The sequence below is a fragment of the Thamnophis sirtalis genome, unplaced genomic scaffold (assembly GCF_051295495.1).
Source record: "Thamnophis sirtalis isolate CommonGarterSnake01/CBP01778 unplaced genomic scaffold, rThaSir2_p1.2 scaffold_13, whole genome shotgun sequence".
In the NCBI taxonomy this organism is placed as follows: domain Eukaryota; kingdom Metazoa; phylum Chordata; class Lepidosauria; order Squamata; family Natricidae; genus Thamnophis; species Thamnophis sirtalis.
In genome coordinates, this window is record NW_028261393.1 from 35,898,652 (window position 1) to 35,925,133 (window position 26,482).

The 26,482-nt window shown below is 45.6% G+C and overlaps 1 protein-coding gene across 2 annotated transcripts; it reads left to right on the forward strand.

Annotated features, from left to right (window-relative positions):
* Nucleotides 1-1,658: 1,658 nt before the first annotated feature.
* On the forward strand, nucleotides 1,659-25,996 carry ARR3 (arrestin 3). 2 transcript variants are annotated; one of them, XM_087728258.1, is made up of 17 exons: nucleotides 1,659-1,698; nucleotides 4,653-4,693; nucleotides 6,344-6,374; nucleotides 7,775-7,835; nucleotides 9,668-9,712; nucleotides 11,433-11,632; nucleotides 12,824-12,883; nucleotides 14,589-14,656; nucleotides 15,666-15,801; nucleotides 16,426-16,510; nucleotides 19,280-19,352; nucleotides 20,061-20,198; nucleotides 20,279-20,362; nucleotides 21,911-21,934; nucleotides 23,603-23,655; nucleotides 24,546-24,555; nucleotides 25,448-25,996. In XM_087728258.1, the coding sequence occupies exons 2-17, from the start codon at nucleotides 4,677-4,679 to the stop codon at nucleotides 25,524-25,526; spliced, it is 1,164 nt and encodes a 387-aa protein (XP_087584384.1). In that variant the 5' UTR covers nucleotides 1,659-1,698; nucleotides 4,653-4,676; the 3' UTR covers nucleotides 25,527-25,996. The 2 variants fall into 2 exon arrangements, 1 of the variants encoding a protein (XP_087584384.1); XR_015698395.1 differs by having other exon boundaries at nucleotides 23,603-24,555.
* Nucleotides 25,997-26,482: the final 486 nt, after the last annotated feature.

Consider the following 26,482-nt stretch of genomic DNA (forward strand, 5'->3'; position numbering starts at 1 on the left):
TGCTTGGTGGACCTCTGGAGAGCAGATTTTGATCCACTCTTGAGAGAAAGTAGGTCAGATCCAGTTGGTTGAATGATTACACTTAAAAGGTCCTCTTTAATTGCTCCAGTATCACACATAGAGCCATCAACTGTTTTGGCCCCTGGGATCTTCTACGTTTTTAACAAGTACATTTGGGTGAAGGGAGTTGAGTTCTGCAGATACAAAAGTGCTTTAGGTGAAAGAGCTGCGATTCCAAAAACATCTAGACAAGGAAGTGGATTTATTCTCCACAGTTTTCTTGGCAAGATTTCAGAAGTGGCTTGTCACAGCCTCCTACTTAGGGCTGACAAAGGGGGATTGGCCCAAAGTCACCCGGGTGGCTTTGTGGCTAAGGTAGCACTAGAACGTGCTGTCCCTCTGAGATTATTCTGAACTGGACTGCCACCTGTCAGAAATGGGCAGAGGGCTGAACTAGCAAAGTCCCTTCCAACTCTGTTAATGTGTTATCTGCTATCTATTCTAGGCTGGTGCCTTAACCACTGCACTTAAGTGGCTGGAGAATGCAAGACACAGACACAAAGGTGCTCTAATAGGCAGCTCAGCCTGGGAGCGCCCCAGTGGAGGGGGGTTCCCACATCAGTCATTGAGTATCCACAGTCCCCACCAGCTGTTTTTAGAGAAAGGGAAGCATACTGAGAATGCATGAAAAAAGGCCAGACCGTGGGGGTGTGAGCTGGACATGAGTGAAGAAAAGCGAGCTCAGCTTTGGGCTGCATGAAGGGAAAAAGGGCGTCAGGATGCAGGCGAGCCCCTTCCTCTCTCTGTGACCAGGTTTTGAGAGAATCCCGGGGGCCTGTTCAGAGGACAGCCACCAACACAATAGGAACCTGTTAATAAATGATATGTTACAATTATAAGGCAACACTTATACGTTATAAATGATAAGTTATGTAAGTTATAGATTATAAGGCAACCCTTGGTGTGTTTTTCCTGAAGAAGAGAAGGTTGCCAGCAGCCCGTGAGAGCAACCTGAAAGGCGACTGAATAAAGTGACTGTCACAACTGCAGGCTGGGCACCAGGGGCTTAGAATTGGTCCCAAAGACCCAGGAAGGTTTTCCTCGAGTCAAGAGCCCTTTCCAAGGGAACAGCGGGGCTTCCTTTGGGAGAGGCTGGGAGTCACCTGGGCAAAGGGAGATGGGTGAGGGGTCGAAAACCTCACCCGAATGCCCTGCCTTACTCCAAGGTCCTTTGGAAGGAGAACCAAGGGATGAGCTCAAGTTTTAATACCGTAGTTGTATTTTTGTGCCTGGGTCCCCTACAGAAAGGCAGAGGGAGAAGTGGAAAAAAGAAACTGACAACAAAATTGAAAACGTGCATTTTAGCCAGCCGAGACCCGCCGTGTGCCCACCTCCAAGCGGGAGGTGGCCCTTTGGCTGTCGGTGAGCTCGGCCAACCTGGCGTGGGCGCTTTGAGGCGAGGCCGTTAGAGTGCTTGGCGGGGGCTGCCTTGGGCCTTGCGCCCCGGAGCCCCCTGGGCCTTGCGTGCGTGGAAGAGGACAGCCGTCCATTCGCCGCCGCCCTGGCTCAAGCCTCCTGACGCCGCGCCGGCTAAGAGGCTTCTGAGGTGGAAGGGCCGCCTGGGCGGGGCGGCCCCGCGGGCTATAAGAGCCGGTCCCGCAGGAACTGCCCCAGGAGCAGTCCAGCGGCGAGTCGCAGGTAAGACGGCGGCGGCTTCTCAGCTCCGGAGGCGCCCAGCTAGCCGTCCGCGGAGTTCGGCTCTGGGACGCGGAGGCTGTTCGGAGCACGGGCGGTTCCTTCGGGGAGGGCTCGCCAGACGGACGGGGCTCTTGGGGGGGGGGGCTGAGGTGGCTGGGGGGAGGTCGGGGGGAGCAGCCAATCCTGCCCCGCTTTCCCCAGAAAGCCTCGTCCTCAGCGGCTTGCAAGACCGTCCCTGCCGTCGGGCAAAGACCCAGCGCGGGCAGGGTCGGTGGGGCGAAGCTCAGGAGTTGGGAGCGGCGCTTTATTCGGAGAAGCGTCCGTCGCCTCTGTCAGCCCCCTGCCCCAGACGCCGGGTCGTAGATTAGGCAACCGATAGCTTAGTTTTGTGAAATTGCAATTTTTAAAATGGCTTTTCCTCCCCAAAGGAAGTTTCCACCCATTTAGGAAATGTATGTAGTATATAAATATTTCAAATATTAACAATCCCTATTACTAAAAACATTAAGAACATTTTTTCTTAATAACTGCAGGCATGCATGGAAGAAATAAAACAAGAATTGAAAAAAAAATGGACCTAAAGTATTCCAATAGATTGTTGGTGTCAAAATGTAAATCCTTACAAGGTTCAATTTTTAAACTGTAATACTTCTTATTGGAAGTTCTAGGGTAGGTTTTAACATTTCAACCCCCTACCCAACCCCCCTCTTTAGAATTAATTTAAAAATTATGGACCCCCAGAAGCAGGGAAGCTTTTAAATTAACCCCGTTTTAAAAAAGACATTGATAAATTGGATAAAATCCAGAGAAGGGCTTCCAAGAGGGAGAAAGGACTGGAAACCAAATCTAGTGACGGGACCCAGATCCATTCAGCTTGCAGAAGGGAAGGCTGGGGGAGGGGAGGGAGCACCATGGCTGCATTGAAGGATCTGAAAACATTTCATATTGAAGAGGATTCAGTCTGATTCTCACTAGACCGAAGGGCTGAAGGATGTAGAAATTGGATGGGGGGGGGGGCAGAAGGTCTTCAGAGTCAGAGCTTTGGGGTAATAGAAAAGACTTCACTGCAGACCAGTGAGCTCAGGTGTTCTGTCCTGAGACCTTTTTTCAGGTTTTTTCTTTCCTGCATTGGATGAGGATGCTAAGTGAAGGGGCATCACTTCCACTGTGCTGCTGTTCCCCTTCCTCTCCTTTCCTTCATCCTTAAACCAAACCAGAGGGCAAACCAGGGAGATTCGCAGCCACGATGGCCTGTCTGGCTGGGGAAGCCTTCTGTTTGGGCCTCCCCTTAGTTGGGCTGCCAGGGCTGATCCTGCTTGTGCTGCCCCTCCCTGGGAAGGGAGCAGTCTCTGCTTGGCTCCTATTCTCCCTTGGTAAACCCATTTTGAGATGTGGGCTTGCTGGCCAATCCTGTTACTCTACAGCAGTGTTTCTCAATCTTGGTGACTTTACGTCCTGTGGACTTCAACTCCCAGAATCCCCCAGCCAGCTGGCTGGGGGATTCCGGGAGTTGAAGTCCACAGGACTTAAAAGTTGTCAAGGTTGAGAAACACTGCTTTAAAGAGCTTCCACTTGGCTCCTCTCAGCTGGGGTTGGCTGCAAAAATCAGGACAACCATTAGATGGCAGAAGAGGGTTTCTGTATTGTTGCCCTTTAGACATCTGGAATTTTGTTAGCTGGAAGTGGCAGTCTGTTCTTTGATGCAAGTGCATCTATTGCTTATGATTAATTGAATCAAAAGTCCTTCCTTCTTCCTTGCTTGCCTTCTGGTGTGGTCAGAGTGGATCAGCCCGATTCTCTGGTTGGCCCATAAGGAGTAGAGCCCTCTGGGCTTGTTCATTAAATCTGCTGGCAGAAAGCACCAGGGAAGCAACTGAGAAACAAAACAGTGCACTTTGGATCACTTAGTATTCTGTGGAAATGCTCCCACTAATTTTTTTAAAAAATGTTGTAGTGTAAGATATGCTCCTTATTTCCTCTACTTTGCTAAAAGCATTATTTCAGATTTCCACCTGTTTCTCTATTAGTAAACAGCATCCAAGCTAGTGGGGCTCCCATGCTTGTTCTACTCGCTCTGTGCGTTAATTCTAGTTGTACAGAAAGATCCCTCCCAGCTAATCCTGCTTGGTTTGAGTTAGAGATCTTAAACTTAAGTCACTGGGCAAATCCCCACTAAACTTGCTGAAAACCAGCTAATTAAAACTGAATGATGTGTATAGCTTAGCACTAAGAAATAAGATTAAGTAACTAAAAATATTTTAGAGAGAAGGTTATAGTGAGCGGTGAGCTGAGAACATTTTTTTGGCAGCTAGCCATTTGGGTTTAACAGCCTCTCCTGAAGGAATGGCAGCTGTGGCATAATATGGTTTCCCCACCTCCAGGATTTCTGGAGGGGCAAACTGGTGCCCATATAAACCACGATAGAGAACTCCTAATAGCACAGTTTTCTCAACATCCCCATTTTAAATAGTTGGGTCTCTGATCCTAAACTCCCAACCGTGAGACCAGCTGGGTCTCACAACTGGAACAGTTTTGAATCCATAACCACTGAGACATTTTTATTGGGGGTGGGAATACAGTTTGACAATCTAGTTATACCAACATTGTATTGTTAACTATGTGGGTATCACTGTGCAAACCAAAGGAGTTGGTTAGCTTCTTCTAGAGCCGCAAGCCCTTGCCACTTCTGTGAAAAACCTGCCATTCAGATGCCCCGTTGCCCAAAGATTCTTCTAGAAATGAGGAGGAAGCTTATGGCCCTGTGAGTGTGTTGCCTCAAAAACAACCCCAGCCTTTTCTAGCTAGAGCAGGAACTCCAGGGAGTCCCTGTGGGAGAAGCTGCCCCAAGAAACCTGCTTTGGATGAGTTGGGCCTTTGTGGGGAGAGCATCTGGAGGAGATGGGTGCCCACCACTGCATTGCTGGCCTACTGATTGGTTTTCTCGTCTCTTGCAGGAGTTCTGCTTCCGGTCTCCAAAGATGGCTGACGGACCAAAGTAGGTCTGGCTCGTCTCCCCTGTGGTCTGTGAGAAGGATGTGCCTTGTTTTAACTGCCTCACCCCGGCCCAACAGAAGGAAGGCACCCCTAGGAGCCTTCCTGGAGGGGCAGTGGGGCTTCTCTTCAGCCTGACTCTCCTACGCTAGGCCTCTTTTCCTTCTGCGTGAGGCAGCTGGAGCCTCCAGTTTGGTTGCTAAGCTAATACCCTCCAGATTTCCCTGCTCACATTCCGTAGTGCAGGAAGACAACACTCCCTTTCTCTCCATCAGCTATGTTTCATTTCATAATTTAGCCAGGTTTCAATTACAGCGCAATTTTCAGTGATATTGTTCAACTCTTAACAATTTTAGCAACAATTGGAATGGTGGAGTCCTCGTTAGATTGAGCTTGTTTGAGTGCAGGGTTTGCTCCTTGTTTTATATGCAGCAGCTTGCCCAGCAGGCATTAAGGGTGAGTGGTTTTCTCCTTGGTAGTTGCTTGATTAGGGAATTGTTTTCTCCGTGTTTCTCTGCTATTAATCCCTGCTTATCTGGGTGTCAGTTTGGTTTCCTTTTTTAGCTTTTTGTGAATGGTATGGTTTGTCTTGATATGTCTATTCATAGCTGATTCATCTGGATGTCAAAAATCCTTAGCGTTTTTTGCCATTTGGCTTGGTCTAAAATGCTCAGAGTTTCCCAGTTGAAACTCTGGTTGAATCTATCCCTGTGTTGTGATACTAAGGAGTTTTTACAGTGTCCTCTGACTGCTGGTTGGTGTTCATGGAGGCACACCGCAAGTCTTCTGCCCATCTGCCCTACATAGTGGCTGTTATAGGTGCACTTTATGTTGGCATTCAGGCAAGTCAGCCATCAACTAGATGGGTCATGAAAAATCTGCCAACAAAGCTTAGAAAGCACCGAGGACTCCGTGGGTCAGATGCTGCATTCTCTTCTATTTGAACAATTAGACTGGATTGCTACGTCACAGGAAAAGTACCTTATAGGTTTTATAAGTAATAGATACTATCAGATTGGGAACACTGGGGAGCAGAAAATTAAGGTTGGAGATGTAAGCTCCCAGGAAGATATGGGTTATTTCCATGATGATCAGCAATCCCAGAGGTGTGACTGCTTCAGCCCTTCTCCTCCCTTCCCCCATTGACAGATCCACCTGAGAATCAAAGAATTCCTGCTGAGCTGCATCTCCCAGGTGGAGCCCAGGACCTTTGCAAGGAGTCATGGGTGATCTCTCGGCCTTTCTTCTGCTAGAGACCCTTTTTTATTGAATGGGATTTATTTTATTTTTTTATTTGAAAATGGAAGGCTCTGAATCTGAGGAAAGAGGCTAAAGTGATATTGCTCCTACAACTCAGACTTAAAGCTGTGATGTTTGAGACTCTGGAAAAATCCAGGAGGAGCAAAGGGGCTGCCTTTTGGATGGAGGACTTTGCTATTGCACCTTTGAGAGCCACCTGCCTGTAGTCTCTACACTATTCCTACTATTTATGATCAGAAACACCTCAGGGGCTCACTTTTAATGCATGCATTTTATATTTTTAACTATTTTGTGCTTAAGATTAACCAACTTGAGTATTTTGGTATGTAATATATTGCCTACCCTCTGAAATTTCTCCCCCCCTCCTTTTGTCCCCCCCCTTCTCTTTTGGCAGAGTGTATAAGAAGACTTGTTCCAATGAGAAGGTAAGATCGGAGTTTGCTGTAAACACATCACGGGGGAGAGCGGGGGAGGCTACATTGGTCCAAATGATGCCTGAGGGTTTCTGGCTAGCGAGCATTCAATCAGGGTCCTAGTAAGAGAAGGGAGAGTAGATGGGGTCATTCAGGGGAACTGGAGTGCCAACCTCGCATTGGCACTGCTGGACAGAGATGGTTTGGTTTGGTTTGGTTTATTGGATTTATATGCCGCCCTTCTCCAGATGGGCATTTGAGGGAGATTGAACTGGACCCCAGACCTGAGGCTGAGTTTTAAGTGCCCAGCAATGGATGTGACAGTTCAGTTGGGTTGATTCTGACAGATCCAGCTGATAGCAGGAATTGGCAATTTCTGTATATGCAATGCGGGTCATCCTCAAGTTACAACATTTCATTTAGTGACTGTTCAAAGTTACAATGGCTTAAAAAGTGACCTATGACTGGTTTTCACGCTGATAACAGTTGCAACATTCCCATGGTCACATGATCAAAATTTGAATGTTTGGCAACTGGCTCATATTTATGACGTTTGCTGTGTCCCAGGGTCACATGATCCCCTTCTGCGACCTTCTGAGAAGCAAAGTCAATGGAAGAAGCCAGATTCACTTAACAACCGTGTTATTAACAAATGCAATGATTCACTTAACAACTGTGACAAGAAAAATTGTAAAATGGGGCAAACCCACTTAACAAATTTTTATATACCAACATAAAACTTGGGCTCGCTTGTGACTCGAGGACTGCTGTTATACAAAAGAAGGTTGTGCCCCATTTTCTGGATTAGAGCAGCCAGCCAAGAAAAGCCCAGACCGATCTTTGTCCAATCCATTAAGCTGCTCAGTTGGAGATCTTTTTTAAAATAGGATTCAGGTTAGAGGGGGTTCCCGAGCAGCTTAAATTGCACCAGGTCCGGAAATATAGTGTTACAGGGGGCTTCTGAGTTGGACCCCGGCTGTTCTTCCCTGGGCCTTCCCCCACAACTTGAACTGTCCTGGCCCCGAAAAGTTGCCAGAATTTCATTTTGCAATGTGTGCCAGTGTGTTCTCAGAAAAGAGTGACAATAATCTTATTGTCTTATCACATACTGTACTGTGTATTTGATTTTTTAGAAAAAAACAAATCAATAGAAGGCATCATTTGTGTCTTACATTGTATTCTGTACTTGGCAGCCCATTCTCTACTCTTTCAAATATCATTTTGAATTTGTTTTCTACATCATTTTGCATTACCTGCAAATTAGAATCACTTGACAGTCCAAACTGATGAGGTGCCATCAAGGAGGGCTTTTTGAGTTCCGAGTAGTATTATGTGGAAGTGCCAACTTTTGTCATGGTGCCATTGGCCAAGATTATTGAGTGAAAGGTGTCTCCTGTCTCCTGTCTATCCAGTTATCCATCTACCTGGGAAAGCGAGACTTTGTGGATCACGTGGAATCTGTGGAACCTGTCGGTATGTAATTTGCTTTAAATCCTGTTAGTGCTGATTGCATTGTACAGATTCTGCACTTTGGAAGATGGTGACGTAGAGGGCCAAGAAGGCTCTGTAACGAGATAATCTAAATTTGTAGTTACTTAATGCAGTTGTGTTAGTCCAGGGCAACCAAAAGTTGGAAGAACCTGCTAATCCATCTTCTGATTAACACTTTTTATTAAAGGACATATGACTTCACGAGCTCCCTTCATCAGATGCATGGTGTGAGTAGGCCTGATTTAGGGTTTAAATTGGCATGAGATGGTGGTGGGGAAGAGAAAGGTTTATCAGGCTTGGAAGTGGTGTGGACTTCAACTCCTATGCTGGCTAGGGAATTCTGGGACTTGAAGTCCACAGAGCTTAAAGTTGCCAAGGTTGAAAAACATTGAAGTAAGAGATAAACTATTGGATTGGTTTGAGATAGAACCTATACTAACAGATCAGTGGGCTGAATTTGGGATAAGTTGTTCACAAATAGATTAAACCCTGATATTACTATTTTGGATTAAAAAAAACCCCACAATGAACTGGGTTCATTGAACTGAACTTTGGTTCAGTTTCCAAGGTCAAATTACAGTAAATATTGAATATTTCTTCTGTTGATAGAGACTTTGTTTTGTTGCTGCAAAACTCGCAGATGACCATTGTTGTGCTTCTCTCTATTTAGCTGTTTCAGTCAGACCAACAACTCTGGCCAGTTGGAAACCGGAGGGTTTAGCTCAGCCCTTTTGGTCTTCACTCAGTGCACCCCAGACAGTTTAAAAGGTTGGGCATCTATGACCTAACCCCTTTACATTTTTTTCTTTTTTCTCTTTAATTTTAAAAAAATATGTACCAGTAAATTCATCCCTGATAGACAATACTATACCACCTTCTCTATAGTGTCCCCTCTCCCTCCCTCCCTCCCTCTCTCTCGTCCCATCACCTCCAATGTTCCCATCAGGTTCTGGCATCCTGACTTGTTCATTCTTGCCTTATGATGTCTGCTCATTCTTGCCTTATGATGTCTGCTCATCTAGCAAGATCTTGAATCTTGCTTGTGCATTCATATACCACATGACCACGGAGATATCTTCGGACAGCGCTGACTCTTCAGCTTTGAAACGGAGATGAGCACCACCCCCTAGTCAAGAACAACTAGCACATATGTGCAAGTGGAACCTGTACCGTTACCTAAGATAAGACCAGAGCCCCTGTCTCCAGCCTCTCTTTTCCTCTAAGCCAGGGGTGTCCAAACTTGGGAACTTTAAGACTTGTGGACTTCAACTCCCAGAATTCCCCAGCCAGCATAGCTGAAGTCCACAAGTCTTAAAGTTCCCAAGTTTGGACACCCCAGCTCTAAGCCTATATTTCCATTCTGTCTTTGTTAAACTCATGCTTTGCCAAACCCATGGCTTTGCTGCTGTATTCAATCCATTCTGTGCTATACCAACAATCTTAGGTCTTCTTGGCCCTACATGATGCCCTCCTAACTAGGTCACAGTACCTTCATATTGTACTTTTCCTCTCCTTAGGAGATCCAGATAGTGGAATTCGTCTTCCCTTAAAGTTTGAAATCAAATATCTGCTTCTTGCAACAAAAAGAACTGCACTTGTGTTGTTTTCCCTTTTTCTTGTTGGACTTCTGCTTTCAACCGGTGGAATAGATGACAACAACGCATGGGCTCCAAGGACCCTCACCGTCCTCTGGAAAGCCCGGGAATTGTTGTGGAGTTTTATTGCTGTGCCAAGAGAGAAGATTTTTGCATCTTCCTCATGCTGGGTTTTTGTTCTGTTTTTTTAATCAGGTTTTGTTATATTTTTATTTCCAGATGGAGTTGTTTTGCTAGACCCAGAAACTGTGAATGACAGGAAAGGTACTTTTCTTGTTTCTTTTCTTCTCTGCCCTCTTTAGAAACGTTTAGTTAGTTAGCAAATTGATGTGGCCACCCATCTCACTGGACATGACTCTGGGTAGCATACAACAGTTAAAACACTTAAAACGATAGACATAATAAAATACTTAGCCAGCCAGATTGCAAGAGAATAGCAACCATCCAAGTACAAAAGAGCCACCTCTCAGCTCCCCATGGGATCCTCCTGGTTGCTGGGGAAAACACCCATCCAGGGCTTTTCAAAAGCCTATCAGGGAACGTGGCTAACCTCATCTCAGAGGGAATGATATTCCGAAGGGTGGAAGCCACCACGGAAAAGGTGTTTCTTCCATGTTCCACCTGATGAAAGGTAGCAGGGACCCACAGCACACCCTTCCTGCTGTAGAGATGCATGGAATTGGGGAGAGATGATCCCTTAAATAGCCTGGTCCCAAGTCAGGCCAGCACCTTGATTTGAACCAGGAAGCAGTCTGGAAGCCAATGCAGCTCATGGAACAAACAAGGTGTCCTATAAGGCGCATGGAGCTGTCCGTGCAGCTACACCCAGCACCAGCTGAAACCTCTAGTTACTCTTCAAGGGCATGTAGATTATATTACAGTAATCCATCCTAAAGGTGCTCAGGGCATGAAGGACTGAGCCTCATGGCACAAGAAAGGGCATAACTGGCACACAATGTGAAGCTGTGCAAGGCCCTCTTACAACTGTCACTTGCTTCTCAAGCAGGAGTTGTGAGTCCACCAGGACTCCCAAATTGGACCCCCAAATCAGCTGCCAATAGACACGTAGACATTAACATCTGTAGGCTATGCAAAAGAGACAACCAAGCAGCCCAAAAGAGAACAAAAAGACTGCACCAGTAATCAGCACCCAGATCGGCATCACCAAAGTCAACTTCAGACCAGCAATCAAGTAAGCTATACGCCAGTCAAGAAACTGCCAAAGAGCCACAACTAAACAGCCCAACCAAAGAACCTCTAAGACCACCCTCCCCCCAGACATGCAAGACACCAGAATATAAACGGACAGCAAACAGCACTCCGTACTAGCACTGTTGATGTTACCTAGCTGGGTAATGAAATGTCTGCAAGAAAACAAGCTCAGAGAGCCCCAAGGACCCCTCAATTCATCCCAGAGCTACAAATATTCTCCTTTATTGGGACCCCCAGATTGTGTATCAGGTTTGTCTGTGTAGTGGAATGTATGGGTGACCTTGGGGGACGAGGGGAAGAGATGCTGCCTAGGAGACAATCAGATGCTGCCTAGGAGACAATCAGATAAGAGAAGCCTTCAGTCACTCAATGGTCAGGGAAAGAACCTTAGTTAGGAAGGATCCTCCCTGATGGATCAGATGGTTAAAATTAAAGTTTGGACCTTCATAGTTGCAAGATTGTGTTAATGTAGCCTTATGATAAAAGTAGAATTCGTTCATCTAATGGTGTTTCCTGACTGGTTTGCCAGTCTGTGGGACTTCAATCACATCCAATACAAAAGATACTTGGTCATTGCTACCAAAGACAGCCAAGATCCAGAAGGCCTCAAATCCAAGAACCACTCCATGTTCCATTAATGCCTCTTTCCCATCCAGACCCTGAACTGAAGGCAATTGTTCTTTCCTCCATCTCTCCGCCTAAACCTACTCACAAGCCTCTCTTGTATTTTTCTCTACTCCTTTTTTTCCTCCTCCGTCCTCTGACGGTCCAGTCTATGTGACCCTCACATGTGCATTCCGGTATGGTCGAGATGACCTGGATGTCATAGGGTTGACCTTCAGGAAGGATCTCTATCTTCTCACAACACAACTTTACCCACCGGTGCCAGACCAGGTTCCGAAGACCCTCACACCCTTACAGGACAAGTTGATGAAGAAGTTAGGAGAACATGCTTACCCATTCACCTTTGAGGTATCCCATGATTTGTGAGGTTTCCCTTCCCTCTTCCCTTTTTTCCTTTCCCCTTCTCCTTTCTCCCTTCCCCCTTCCTTCCCACAGCTATGTATGTATGGCCTGCCCATGGCCATACATGTGGCATCAGAAGCTTCTAAGATCTGGCTGTGAGCTACCCCATCAATTCCTTCGATCTAAAGCAAAAGGTTGAGACCGTAACATTTTTTTTATCCTATTGCATGGGAAAAAGTCAGAATTCCCTATTTTTTTCTTCCTTCTTCAGTTCTTTCCACACTTATCTTCTTTCTGACTTTTTAGGAGTTAGTTTTTAGGCGTTAGTTAGCCCTGGTGGCACAGTGATTAGAATGCAGCATCGCAGGCTGACTCTGCAGATAGCCAGGTGTTCAATCCTGATCGGCTCAAGATTTACTCAGCCTTCCATCTTCTGAGGTTGGTTAATGAGGACCCAGATTATTGGGGACCATAGGCTGACTCTGTAAACCACTTAGAGAGGGCTGGAAAGTAAGATGAAGCGGTATATGAGTGCTATTTTTCAATTATTATTTCTATTTTATCTTACAGTAGCCTGTAATTTAAAAAGTTAAAAAAAAACACCCCCAATGAAATAAAACTCCGAGGCTTGTGTTTCCTCAAAGTTCCACTTTATTAGAGATGTCATGTTGGCACATCTGGGAAAAACCGAATCTGAAAGCTTCCAGATTTCCCCCACCCAAATGAAAGTTCAAGATCCTGCTCCAACACCCATAGGTTCATCACATGGTCCAATCTTTCACTGCCACGAAAACAGATTCCTCCCATCCACATCCGGCCAGGCGCAAAGACAAAAATGACCTTGACTTTCTAAGGAGAATGTTATTATGGCTACACATCACCTAACTCCATACAATCCCCCTTCCCATTTTCCCACAGTAGAAAATGTGGAAGGCCTGAAATCCAAACCAAAAGAAAAGATGGCTTGCAGATCTGACACCATCCCTCCAATGCCTCCCACCCTCCTTTATTCCCCTCCCCCCCCCAGTATGATTGTGTTGCCTAGGGGGTTCCTGTTCTCTCTCCTCCCACATTGCTCGGGGACCTTGCTGAAGACGTGCCCCTTCTCGGACTTTCGGGAAGGGAGAAGCTCTGCGTGTCCTCATTTCGGGACCTCCCTTCAGGAGAGTTATGGCATTTGGTTTTTTCTTTCTATAGATGGCGACCAATCTGCCCTGTTCAATCACTCTGCAGCCAGGAGCAGATGACGCTGGAAAGGTGGGTGGCAGCTTCGTGTTGGGATTTCACCCTTCTCCTTCATAAGGGTGTGCGTGTCGCCAAGCCAAGTGCCAGCCATAGCGCCACAGTTCAGGGACTCTTAGGGACCCCTCAATCTTGGAAGCCTCAAGGCTCTGCTTTCTCAGGCTGACTCCCTCCCCAGCACTGGGCCCATCCTCCCAACTCAACCAGTTTCCCTTGGAGCTGCCTATCCACTTGTCTGGTTCCTTGGCTGGACCCTGAACTCCACCTCTGGTTCTCCCCGCTCGTCTCACGATCATTTTAAAAAAAAATTCCTCAGATGATCCCCCCTTTCCATGGTTGGAAGAGCCGAGGTGGCGCAGTGGTTAAATGCAGCACTGCAGGCTACTTCAGCTGACTGCAGTTCTGCAGTTCGGCTATTCAAATCTCATCAGCTCAAGGTTGACTCAGCCTTCCATCCTTCCGAGGTGGGTAAAATGAGGACCCGGATTGTTGGGGGCAATATGCTGACTCTGTAAACCGCTTAGAGAGGGCTGAAAGCCCTATGAAGCGGTATATAAGTCTAACTGCTATTGCTATTGCTATTGTTTTGCTGCATTTCCTTTGCCCTCCTTCCTTGAGCTGCAGTGTCTCTGGAGCAACCACTGCAACATACAAAGGGAATGAAGAAGCAGAGCAACTGGTCTCTGGACACCATCTCTGGTCCTGAGTATCAAATACAAATCTCACCTCTTCTCTAAACCAGGGGTCTCCGACCTTGGCAGCTTTAAGACTTATGTAGACTTCAACTCCCAGAATTCCTCAACTATCCATGCTGGCTGAGGAACTTTGGGAGTTGAAGTCCAGAAGTCTTAAAGCTGCCCCCTGCTCTAAAAGTATTTTATCTTCAGCTGCTTAGAATCGTAGAGGGCTCATCTGGGAAGGAACTGATCATCCTCGACTTATGACCACAATTGAGCCCAAAATTTATGTTGCTAAGGAAAACATTAGTCAAGTGAATTTTGCCCCATTTTACCACCTTTCTTGGCACAGTTGTTAAGTGAATCACTGCAGTTGATAAGTCAGTAACACGGTTGTTAAGTGAATCTGGCTTCCCCATTGACTTTGCTGGTTAAAAGGTTGCAAAAGGGGATCACGTGATCTTTGAACACTGCTACCATCATAAATATGAACCAGGTGCCAAGCATCTGAATTTTGATCCCGTGACCATGGGGATGCTCCAGTGGTCGCAAGTGTGAAAAATGATCATAAGTCATTTTTTTGAGTAACTTTGAATGGTCATTAAATGAACTGTCATAAGTCGAGGACTATCTGTAGTCCACCACTGTTTTTCCTTGAAGACGTTTCGCTTCTCCTCCAAGAAGCTTCAGTTCTGAAACTGAACTGAGAACTGAAGAAGCTTCTTGAAGGAGAAGTGAAACGTCTTCAAGAAAAAACTGGCTTTGGAAAAAACACCTTTGGGACAGCCGTGACCTGGATGTCTGAGAATCTCCATAGATGTAATGGAGGAATTTCCGCTGGGGATTAGTCCACCTGTCACTGCTTTTCATCTTCCTGTGCCTCAGTTTACATTAGGTCAATGGCAACCTAGAATAAATGTTCTACAAGGTGGGAAATCCTTCAAGAAGCTAAAACTCCTCTCTTAAACCTTAACGATAACTGTAAATAAAGGTGCAATATGGCCCTCATCAACTTGTAACCTCTGCTCTTGTCTCTCCCACAGTCCTGTGGTGTGGATTTTGAGGTGAAGGCGTTTTGTGCTCAAGACCCAGAAGAGAAAATTCATAAGAAGTAAAGCCAGCCATTTTTAACCTTTGTTTACTACAGGGGTGTCCAAACTTGGGAACTTTTAAGACTTGTGGACTTCAGCTCCCACAATTCCCCAGCCAGGCTGGCTGGGGAATTCTGAGAGTTGAAGTCCACAAGTGTTAAAGGTCCCAAGTTTGGACACCCCTGATTTACTGTATGTCATTCGTGAAACAGTTCCAGACCAAAAGATATTACCGTGTATTCAAACTTGCTTTATCTGGTATCGTAGCCTGTTAAATATTTGTGTCCCCTTTCATTCTGATCAGGATGCAAATCCTTCTCAACTCTAGGGGCAGGCCTTTGGTTAGCTAGAGTAGATTCGAAATATGTAAATTATAAATTATAATAAACATTCTAAACATTCTAAACATATGTGTGTGTGTGTGGGTGGGGGAATAATAGTTCCCAGTTGGCCTCCAATTGTTTGGGTCTTTGGGGTCCTGAATGACACGCATGTGGGCTCTCTTCAGAATGGGGATGCTTGTCCTTCTTGCTTTTGGAGGACGAAAAACATGGGTACTATTCAGGTGAGCTGGATGGGCGAATGAACTCGGTTTAGCTCTTGACATCCAGATACTCCTTGAGGATGGCTAACTAGCGGCCAGAGTCCAGACATGGGATGCCACCTCTTTGTTGGGTTTTGGGCTCCGGGCTTCAAGTTAACATTGCAGTCCCATGCTTGGTATGGGGGAGGGGGCATTGTAGCTGCCTCTTCTTCCCTCCAAATATCTGCAAAGTCTATCTATTTTGCTGACCCACCATCACACCTGAAAGTATCCCTCCCTCCCTCCAGTTTTAGCTTCACAGGTTTAACTTTGATTGGTTTTTTTCCAATCAATCAGAGCCTTTGTGGGACAGGATTTTTCCCTCACGGTTATTTTCTACTATAGTTTACAAATTCAGCAAAGCTCAAAGAATAATTTACACGGATTCCCTCTCCTGCTCCCTATGGTGGCTCTGGAGGGCTCAGCCCTTTTTCCTCTGCTTCCAGGAACTCCGTGCGGCTGGTGATCCGGAAGGTGCAGTTTGCCCCCGCTCTCACGGGCCTCTCACCCAAAACTCAAATAACCAAGCAGTTCATGATGTCAGACAAGCCTCTAAACCTCGAGGCGTCCATGAACAAGGAGGTCAGTGTTGCTGCCATCTCTTCTCCGTCGATGCTGCCCTGAAGGTCTCTGTCCTCGGAAGGGGGCAACTCACCAGGGCCAGCTCACCTATCTGGAACAGTTCAATTTTATTATTTGAAATATTTTTAAAACTATTTTAATTGTTGTTATTCGCATTTCATTTTGTCCCTCCTTTGGCATCCTGTGTTTAATGATTCTATCCTACCATTTCTTTGATCTTAGTGTAATTCTTATTCTGTGGCAGATTGTCCCACAGCAAGTTGGCCATGGCGAATTGTCCTAGATACTTTCAGACAGGTTCAGAGTCTCTCCTTCAAGCTCTGTTTGGTCATCCCAACTCTTGCGGGAACCCTGGCTCTTGGCTCCTGCTTCATTGAAATGGCAGGGCCTCCCGGAGGATCTGCATTTTTCACATATGCTACTTTGTCATCAACTTTTTCTGATTTTACCACGTTTGTCTTCCTAAGCCTGGACTTCTTCTAATCATAGATTGATAGGTTTGTAGTGTAGCATCAAAAGATTAGAAGGGAAAAAGGGCAGAGCAGTTTGCCCAATGGTGCTCCACTCCACGATGACAGGATGCTTTTTTTAAAATCTGATTTTAGTAAACTATTGTGATTTCAGATTTATTACCATGGGGACCCAATTGAAGTGAATGTGGACATCAACAATACCACCAGCAAGATTGTGAAGAAAATAAAAATATCAGGTAAGGGACAAATTAAACAAGCCATGGGAGCAGCCCAATTGGGCCCTCCAGCCATCTTCGCCTTTTAACCATTTGCATCATCTAGTAATTCTTCATCTGAGTTGGTCACCAGATGGAGGTTGCCTTATGATGATGAATGACTTTAAAAGTCATGCCTTGAGATGGTGTATTCAAACATATTCAGGCAGTCATAATTTAGACAACACGATCAGGTCACTTCCTGATCCATTTCTGTTTAACTGCTATCTTGGTTCTTTGCAAGGTTGGATACTTTAGGATGGTTCACCAGCTCTACAAGGTGGGCCTTGGTGGGCATCCTAGGAAGCATCACGGTAGATCAACAGAATTTAACGTTCTTTAAAAATTCTCCCATTTATTTTAATATCTTTATAAACATTCTAAGATACAGCAGTTGTATCTTGTTCTAGGAGTCTAGGTTATTAACTTTTATCCGTAACTTGAAATCATACACTTTATTTTTCCTCTCAAAAATCTTGGCCTTTGGTTTTTTTAGATCTGCTCTTTTGATTGCAGCATCATTCAATCTAGCATTTATCGCCAGTTATCGGGTTCTTCATCATCAACACAATTGTTTGATTACAAAAGTACAAATATGTTCATTTCATAGGGCTGGAAAGGACCTCAACGTTTTCTAGTCCTCAAGGACTAGATTGTCTAGTCCTCAAGGTCTAGATTGTCTAGTCCTCAAGGACTAGACCTAATTGTCCAGTCTATTCTGAAAACCCCCAGTGATGACGGTTTCCCCAATTTACACATCTCTACCATCATCACAAAGTCTATAAATGCACTAAACCATGGGGTCCCCAACCTCTGGTCGTGGACTAGCCATCAATCCATGGCATGTCAGAAACCAGGCTGTGCAAACAAGCGAAGCCCCATCCAGGGGATGCAGGCAGCACGTAAAACCACATCCCTTCCAGGCCATGGAAAAACCTCTCCATGGAACCAGTCCCTAGTGTCCAAAAGGTTGGGGGCCGCTGCACTAGAAAACCAAAAAGACATTGTATATCATTGCTTATTTCCCTGCTCATCTTATATCACATATTGAACAGTGCATGTATTCCAAAACACACAACTTCCACCATGCATTGTGCCTTACAACCCTAATGCCTAATCCCTAATCCCATTTTCACATTAGTGTGAACTATTTCATAACTTGAGCTCAAGCAGTTTATTACACAAAGTTCAGAACATGTGAATGTGGTTCTGGAAAAAGTATCTGTAGATAATTCACTAATCTTTGTAATCTTTCACCAAAAACCACCAAAGTTGTGTTTTGAGATGTTTTTATTTGCCAGGTACATGCATTGTAAGCTCACGCTTAAAGCACATATTCAAAACAGATATTTTTCTAAGCAGATATTCACCATTCAAACACCCTTCTCATTCATTGTTGGTTGTAATGGCTCCTCTCCTAACTTGAGAAAGTAAAGACTCTTGGAAACAGATTATTTCAAAAGGAAACTTTAATCAGTCAGGATGGAAACTATTAGAAGCAAAGCATCATCTGAAAACCTTTAGGCCATGCAAATGGGATTAAGCTGATAATGACCCCTCCCCTTTGTCCGAATGCAGATTCTGACCAATACACAAGTGTGAAGATGCTTCCTTAACTCTTCTGCCCTGGGAGTCAATAAAGCACATGTTCTCATGGCTATCTCTAGTTAGACATCAAAGTTATATATCCCACATGGCTACCATAAACATCCCTCCAGAGATGTTGGGACCTTCAGTCTCCCGGTGACAGGAAACCAGTTGTAAAGTTGTAAAACTCAGTTGTTTCAGATGTAGCTAATAATTTAACTCCGAGGCTCCCCTCCTCCCAATTGAATGGCAGTATCACTTTTAGGGAACTGACAGTTGGTTATCTGAATGGCCATATCAGTTTTTTTGAACCATGATTCACTCTCGCATCTCACCAACTTACGGTACACGTAGTGTACTAACAGTAGAAGAGTTGAAAGGAATCTTGGAGGCCTTGTTAGTCCAACCTTCTCTTCAAATTGACACTCAAAATATGTGGGTGCTCCATTACTGGAGGCCTTTAAGAAGTGATTGGACAGTCATTTGTCCAGAATGGTATAGGATCTTCTGCCTGAGCAGGGGGTTGGACTAGAAGACCTCCAAGGTCCGTTCCAATTCTGTTATTCTGAAATGTAAAACTATCAAGGACATAGTTCACCTGAATGGCTTTATAAATTTGTAATAGCTGCATAAAATCCCCCATTCTCTACAGTCTTAGAGGATTACCACTGAGAATAGAATAGGAGTAGAGTGGAATAGAATAGAATTTTTTTATTGACCAAGTGTGATTGGACACACAAGGAATTTGTCTTTAGTTAATATGATCTCAGTGTACATAAAGGGAAAAAAATGCAGTCATCAAGAATCATAATATACAACACTTAACGATAGTCATAGGATACTAAATAAGCAATCAAATCATACTAAGAAACAAACAAAACAATATAAATTGTAGAGATACAAGCAACATAGATAAGTAGAAGGAGATAGGTAATAGGAAGGATGAGAAGAATAGCAATACAGTCTTAGTAAGTAATTATTTGATAGTGTTGTGGGAATTGATTTTTAAGCAGAGTGATGGCATTTGGGGGAAAAACTGTCTTTGTGTCCTGTTGTTTTGGTGTGCAGAGCCCCATAGCGTCATTTTGCGGGTAGAGGTTGGAACCATTTTATGTCCAGGATGTGAGGGGTCTGTAGCTACTGTGTCTCCTTCTTTCTCTCCAGTTGAACAGCTCACAGATGTGGTTCTCTATTCCCTGGATAACTATACGAAGACGGTCTGCTCAGAGGAATTTGTGTAAGTGGCTGGTCTTTGGGAGGCGGGAGTGGAGGAGGAGAAAAAGGTGGTGGTCCAGGCTCGCTGGAATGTTCTCTTGGGCCTTGGCTAAAGACAGCAGTTCTTTATGCATCCCTGATGGTCTCCTGCTTTGCTCCAAAACAGACTATATATGTCTTTGATTCACACTTGGTTTTTTAAAGTCAGTTTTGAAAATGGAGTCTTTATGGTTGTATGTCGTATGGAGACATGAGAGCCCTTGAGAAGGGAAAAGATCACTCCTGAACTGAGGAGGGGGGAATGCATCCCCCCCTGAAAACAATGGAGGAAATGGCTGTTTAGGTGATCTGCTCCTTCAGAAGCCAAAGTCCAGGATCATGAAATTCCTCCATTTGGATGAATTGGGGATAATTCCAGTGAATTCAGGGAAGGAGAGATCCCTGCTGCCTCAAGCCATGAAATTGGCTCTTTTGATGCATCAGAGGGATCCCGTCCCTCTTGCCTTTTCCAGCGCATGCAGACACAGTAAAGCCCCTCCTTTGCATGCACTAGGTGCCCACAGAATGGGAGCGCAGGCGTGTAAGTCGCCTGTTCCTTGATTAAAGTCTATTCCTCTTCTGGGGGAAAATGATTTCTCCCCCACCCCTCGGTTGCAAGCTGGAGTTTTTGCAGGCATCAGCAGAGCCCAGCAGCTTCTCGTCCACTGATCTTGTCTCCCCTTCCCCATAGGGAGAATGTGGCTGCCAACTCCACTTTCTCCAAAACGTTTGCGGTGACTCCCATGTTGAGCAAGAATCGTGAGAAGCGTGGTTTGGCTCTGGATGGCATGCTGAAGCATGAGGACACCAACCTGGCTTCCACCACCATGTAAGAGGAAGCCCCTTCTCCTCCCTCCCTCTGGCTGTTGCTCAGCAGCTCTTCCAAGGTCTCCCCTTCTTCTTTCTTAGCTTGAGGCCTGGGATGGACAAGGAGGTTCTGGGCATTCTGGTTTCCTACAAAGTGAAAGTCACCTTGGTGGTATCGAGAGGAGGGTGAGTCTTTTCCCCAGAAGAGTATGAAAAAATCCCCTTTGGATTCTGGACCCCTGCCTCTACCCCCCGCCCCACACTTTCCCCTGGGGAACTCGGCCCCACTTGACCTTGGGGGCTGTCTAGCCATGGGTGGGGTGAGTTTCCCTGGCCTTGAAGGGCAATCTGCTCAGAGAGCCTTCGCTCACTGCCCGGGCTTCCTTTGCCCTCTTCCTGGCAGGTGCTTGCCTGGCATTTTGATTCTCTTTCATCCATATGAACTCCATATGTCCTCCACTTGCAACAGTTCATTCAGTGACCATTTGAAGTTACAACAGCACTGAAAAAAGGGACTCATGCCCATTTTTCATACTTATGATGGTTGCTGCGTCCCCACGGCTCAATGGCCAAAATCCAGATGCTTGTCAACTGCGTGATAGTTATGACGGTTGCAGCCTTCCGGGATCCCCTTTTGCAACCTCCTGGAGAGCAAACTTAACAGGAAAGCCAGAGTCACTTAACAACACCAGTGATTCACTTAACAACTATGGCAAGACAAGTGGTCAAATGGGGCAAACCTCACTTAACATCTGTCTTGGTTACTGAGAGAAATTTTAGGCCCCGTTGTGGTTGTAAGTCGAGGACTTCTTGTACACATAAGGGCAGCCTTGGGTTTTAAGCCTTATCATGACTGATCTTTACTAAGAATGTGATATATGACGTTGGATGAAAGGAGAAAAAGTTGTGGGAAACCGTCTCAAATAACTCCAGAGGCTCTTCCGAGTCCATTTGCTAAAGATTAGCTGACCCGAATTCAAATATTCACCTGCTGCAAAGAGCTGCAAAGCTCTTCCAGAATTGGGTGACGGCAATCTTCTTGCTTTAATAGCCCATTGTTTTTGAGGTCTCCATCAATTCGATACCCAGCTTCCTTTGATTGCTCTTGAACAAATGAGGCTGGGTCAGCCTTTCTTAGGACTTGGGTGGGAGACCCACAGGACGTCCCAGGGGGGCAGACTAGATTGGGAAAATTCCCTGAAAAAGAGAGAGGTGAATTGGTTTACATGCTAACCCATCACCCAAAGCAGGTCAGGAAGGGACCAAGCAAACACAGTTCCACCACAAATCCGCGAAGCCCTTATCCGCGGAGACATAAGCGCGAAGACTAATTTGCGCCGTTCGAAGCGCTAAGGAAAAATGTGACCCTGAACTGGTAGAATCCACCCCTGAGTATTAGGGATGTTCACTGCCTTTGAGTGGTTTATAAGAATAATACAGACAGAAAAGTAAATAAATTAAATAAATAAATTAAATTAATTAAATTAATTAATTAAAATAAATGAAATTAAATTAATTAAATAAATTAATTAAAATAAATGAAATGAAATAAATAAATGAAATGAAATAAATAAATGAAATGAAATAAATAAATGAAATGAAATAATATAAATGAAATGAAATAACTGAAATGAAATAAATGAAATACATCAAAATATAAATAAAACATTTCTCCTTTCATCTATGTGGAGTGCTCTTTGTATGTTCCATACTGAGCCTTCCTTCTTTCCACAGCATCCTGGGAGATCTCACATCAAGGTAAGGACAGATGTATTGATGACTCAATCAGATGATTCCCAGTTCTTTGGAAAGAGGCCTGGCTTAAGCTTTACGGACTGGGCTCTTGAGGGAGGAATGCCAGTAAGCTGGCTTTCAGGGGAGTCCCTAGGATTAGAGATGGTGCTTGTGTAGAAGAAGTGTGTGAACCATTTGGGCTGTGATTCCTGGTCAGAATGTACCAAAAGGCTGCCCTCCCCATTGGCAGGAAACGCCACCCGGGGCACAGAGGGAGTGAAGGCTGGGGACCCAGTAGTGACTTTGCTCTTCTTGAGCAAACCTGAAAGCCTTGGTTGACCAGAGCCAGGATGGCTGGGGTGTGTATGTCAGTCTCTGTGGGCCCACCTGCTGGCAACCACAGCCTGGGCAAAATGGCAACGCAGAAGAAGAGGAAATGTAGAGAGTATAAGGAAGCCCAGAATACAACCTACGTTGGGTCTATGAGAAAGGGGAAAGCTCAAAAAATATGAAACGGAGAGTGGTCTCATTTTGGGGAGTTGATGAAGACACAAATGGAAGGGAAAGTGGGCTTAAAGATGGTCACAAGCACTAAAAATACGCCAAAAACTCTTAGTGTCATTTGGGTGGCTTGGATGTGTATGGGAGGAGGCAAAGCACAGCTTCCAACGGCCCATTGGTGGCTCCAGTCAGTGGCCCATGGAGCTGTGCTTGAGTCCACAGCCTCTACGGAGTGGGGGCTGCAATGCCTGCTTCTCACCTGGTTCATTGCACCAAGAAGCCAATGGGAGAAGGGATCTGGCAGGTGGGGCTTAGGTGTCCCCAGTATCCTTGGTCAGGGGATCTCAGGCCAGGATCACCACCTGCTTGTATGATAGAAACGGGTTGGGTCTAGGTAGCCTGAGCACCCGAAGAAGGCCTGCGGAGTATCCTTTCTCACCCAGATTTCATTGGAGATGCAGGGACTTCCTCTCTCCCTCCCTCCCTCCCTCCCTTTCTTTCTCCCTATTCCACAGGGGTGGAGGGCAGCTTCGCTTCTTGTCATTGGAACTGCAGAAGCCATCTCTTCCCAACCTTTCTTAGGTTCCAGCTGATTGGTCAGATCAGGTTAACAGTTGGAAGGAAACGTATAAGTCATCTAGTCCAACCCCCACCCCCCACCCTGCTCAAGCAGGAGACCCTACACCATTTCTGGCAAATGGCAGTCCAACCTCTTCTTGAAAGTCTCAAGTGATGGAGCTCCCACGACTTCCAAGGGCAACATCTGTTCCATCAGTTGATTGTTCTCACTGTCAGAAAAGTTTTCCTTATTTCCAGGTTGAATCTCTCCTTGATCAGTTTCCATACATTATTTCTTTTCTGGCCTTTGGGTGCTTAGGAAAACAGCTTGATCCCCTCCTGAATTGGTTTTTCTTACCTAAGTGTAGGACTTTACTTTTCTCTACATTGAACTTCATTTTGTTAGATAGGGGTTTCCTCCAAGCATGTGTATTTCTGTTGTATATTTCATTGATTTTCTTTAAATCCATTATTGATTATTGGGTTTCTTTTTATGTTGTTGCTTGTGGTCATAAGATTAGTCAGTTAACAACCACTTCAATAAAACAAATGCACTTTAAAAACTTCAGTGAAGTTTGTATGAAAGAAAATCCTGTGTCTCCTTTGGATAAATGGATGTGGTTTCCTTTCCAGTGATGTCTCGGTTGAGATGCCGGTTATTCTGATGCATCCTAAGCCCCCCGAAAGTAAGTGTTGTCTAGGAAGCCCCTCGATCTTCAGACAAGGCGGTGTTGGGGAAATGGTCCAGTGCCCCAAAGTGGGATCAGCCACAGGCACCCTCTTTCAGTGCTGGGAGAAATCCAAGGGCCACTGATGGAGGGGAGGGTGGATGTGAAGGGCCTGTCTCCCCAAATGGCCCATAGCAGGCAGCAAATGTCTGAAGCAGAGATTCTCAACCTTAGAAGGTTTTTTTCATTGATGAAAATGAAAAGAAAATGAAATGGGGTCTTTCTCCAAGGTCAGCCCCCCAACCGCTCGACCCTTCCTCATCCAATGCACAGTGCCCCCTCCCGGTCAACACTCCCCCCCTGGAGTTATGATCATTTTGGTGCCACAGGACGGTACCTGACCCCCCCCCCCATTTCAATGGCACAATTGATGCTTCCCACCTCAGCACCCAAAGATAAAAAAGAATACCCCCTCCCATCAATCAACCCTTCCACAAACAACACACACACACACACACACAGCCCTAGGGAGTGCATCTAAGTGCCTGAGCCCAATGCTGGGGAAGCCCCAGACCTTCCAAGCCTTGCAAAAGGCTCAATTTCTTGAGCATCAATCTCCTCCCCCACCCTCCCCCGACAAGAGCTGTGTCATGAGGGGCAAATCCCCTCAGTTGAAGGGCTGCACCAGGCTGAAGGGAGACTTGGGTTTTCAGGATTTGCAGAGCTGCAGGACCCCATTGGCCCCTGAAGACCCAAGTGGACCTGCCTGCTTGGCCTGTTTGTGTGTGTGTGTTGTACATGGCCAGCTAAGAGGTATAGGAGGTTTTGTTCAATAACTTTGTGGTGATTAATGTGACTAACTGGCATCTGCCTTTCTCTCTCATCCTCTGCCTCTTCCTGACTTACAGCAATATCCAGGTAAGAAACAAGGCTCCACACTAGAATTGGCAGCAGGTCGTTATGCATAATTCATTCTCCAAAATAAATTCAGCTCTGAGAAAACATAATTTTATGCAGTTTTACCCAACTTCCACTTCCATGAAAAGTTAATTAATTGGAAAGCTTTTGATATTGTCGTGTTTCACTAGAAGGAAAATGTGGGAATCTTGTACGTTTTTATCAGCTAGTCTTTAGACCAGAGTTTCTCAACCTTGGGAATTTGAAGATGGGTGAACTTGAATTCCCAGAATTCCCCATTGCTGGCTGGGGGATACTGGGTGTTGTAGTCCACCTGTCTGAAAGTTGCCAAGGTTGAGAAACACTCCTTTAGACAAACCCACCCCCCAAATCATGTTTATATATTCTTACACTTTGAATGAGTATCTGAAGCTGCGGAGTTTTGAACCAGTATCAATGTTGGTTTCCTCTCCCATCCCTTGTGGGGGGTCCCATGTGTTCTTCTGCCTGGTGGGTTGGCTTCTTGCGTTCAGCCCCCTCCCCCCTGCCCATCTGGAGAAGAGGTACCCCTAGCAGAACCCAAGGAGACCCTCCGACCCACATAACCATGAAGGAGGGGAGGGCTCCTCAGAGCTCTGAGAGCTGGGCCTTTCAGCTCTGCTTCCTTCCAGCCTCCTCAGAAACTATGGGGTTTGCCTCAGAACTGGGACTCTGGGCTGAGCCAATGGCTGAGCTGGTGGTGCATGGAACGGGGGGGGGGGGGGGGGTACGATTCCCTTCTGTCCTGGAAAACCTTCCCTGGGCGGAAGAGCTGAGGAGGGAATGAGGGCTTGAACGCAAGACTAGAGACCAATTCGATCATAGCTTGGACTCTCCTTTTGAAACCTGGCTTTTGTTTTCTTGTGATTTTCAGCGATGACATTATGGTTGAGGAATTCGCCCGCCAGAAACTGGGAGAAGGGGAAAGCGATGAGGAAGGAGGAAAAAGCTAAGGCTCCATTGTCTTCAGTAGGGGCTACTCAAGAGTTTCAAAGCCGAGATTTAGGGCATTTGCATGAGCTCCGTGCATTTTACCTTCATATTTCAGTATTGTGTTTGTAATGGGATAATTTCTCATGAGCCTAATTTCTTTGCTGTGTTTAATGCACTTTGCAAAAGACTCGCCGTCCTCCAAAATTTTTCCCCTAAGCCTGAAAGCATGAAGGAGACCGCCAGCCACGCGCAGACAGCTCCTGCAGCCCTTCATTTTGCCTGCCTCCTTCCCCCAAGCCCAGCTTTCCAACCGCTGGACCCTTCCTCATCCAATAAATAGCACCCCCCCCAAATCGACTCCCCCCCCCATGGATTCTGATCATTTTAGTGCAGTGAGAACAGATCGGACAACCCTTTCCTAAGAATTATTGGGAAAAGCTGGTTCTTCAGATATCCTGTGATTGTGTGAATAAATGTTATTCTATCAAAATGCTTTGCTGGACACATGTTTATGTTTAAATTCCGTTACTGATGACTGACTCATTACCTCTGCTGGAAGTTGGCTGCAAACCTCCCCTACTCTTCCTGTGAAGCAATCCTTTCTAAGGTTGCTTTTGAAATTCCCTCCTATCAGTTTGAGATTATGCCCCCCTCGCGTTCTTGAGTTTTTGCTTAATACTGAAAATGCTGCCTTCTAGCACCTTATTCTCACCCTTAGTATAATTAAAGGTTACAGTCATGTTCCCCTTTTCCTTTCTGTCCACCAGGCTGCACATATTCAGTCCTTCCACACTCTCCTGACACGTTTTGTCCCTTAGACTTTGCACCATTTTTGTTCTGGACTCGCTCAATCTTATCCAGACCTTTTAAATTTTTATTTCAAAAAGATCCCTCTCACTCTGACAGCTGTTGAGCCAAGTCCCACCCATTCTGTGCCTATGCATTTGATTTTTCTTGTTTAATTGTAAAACCTTTC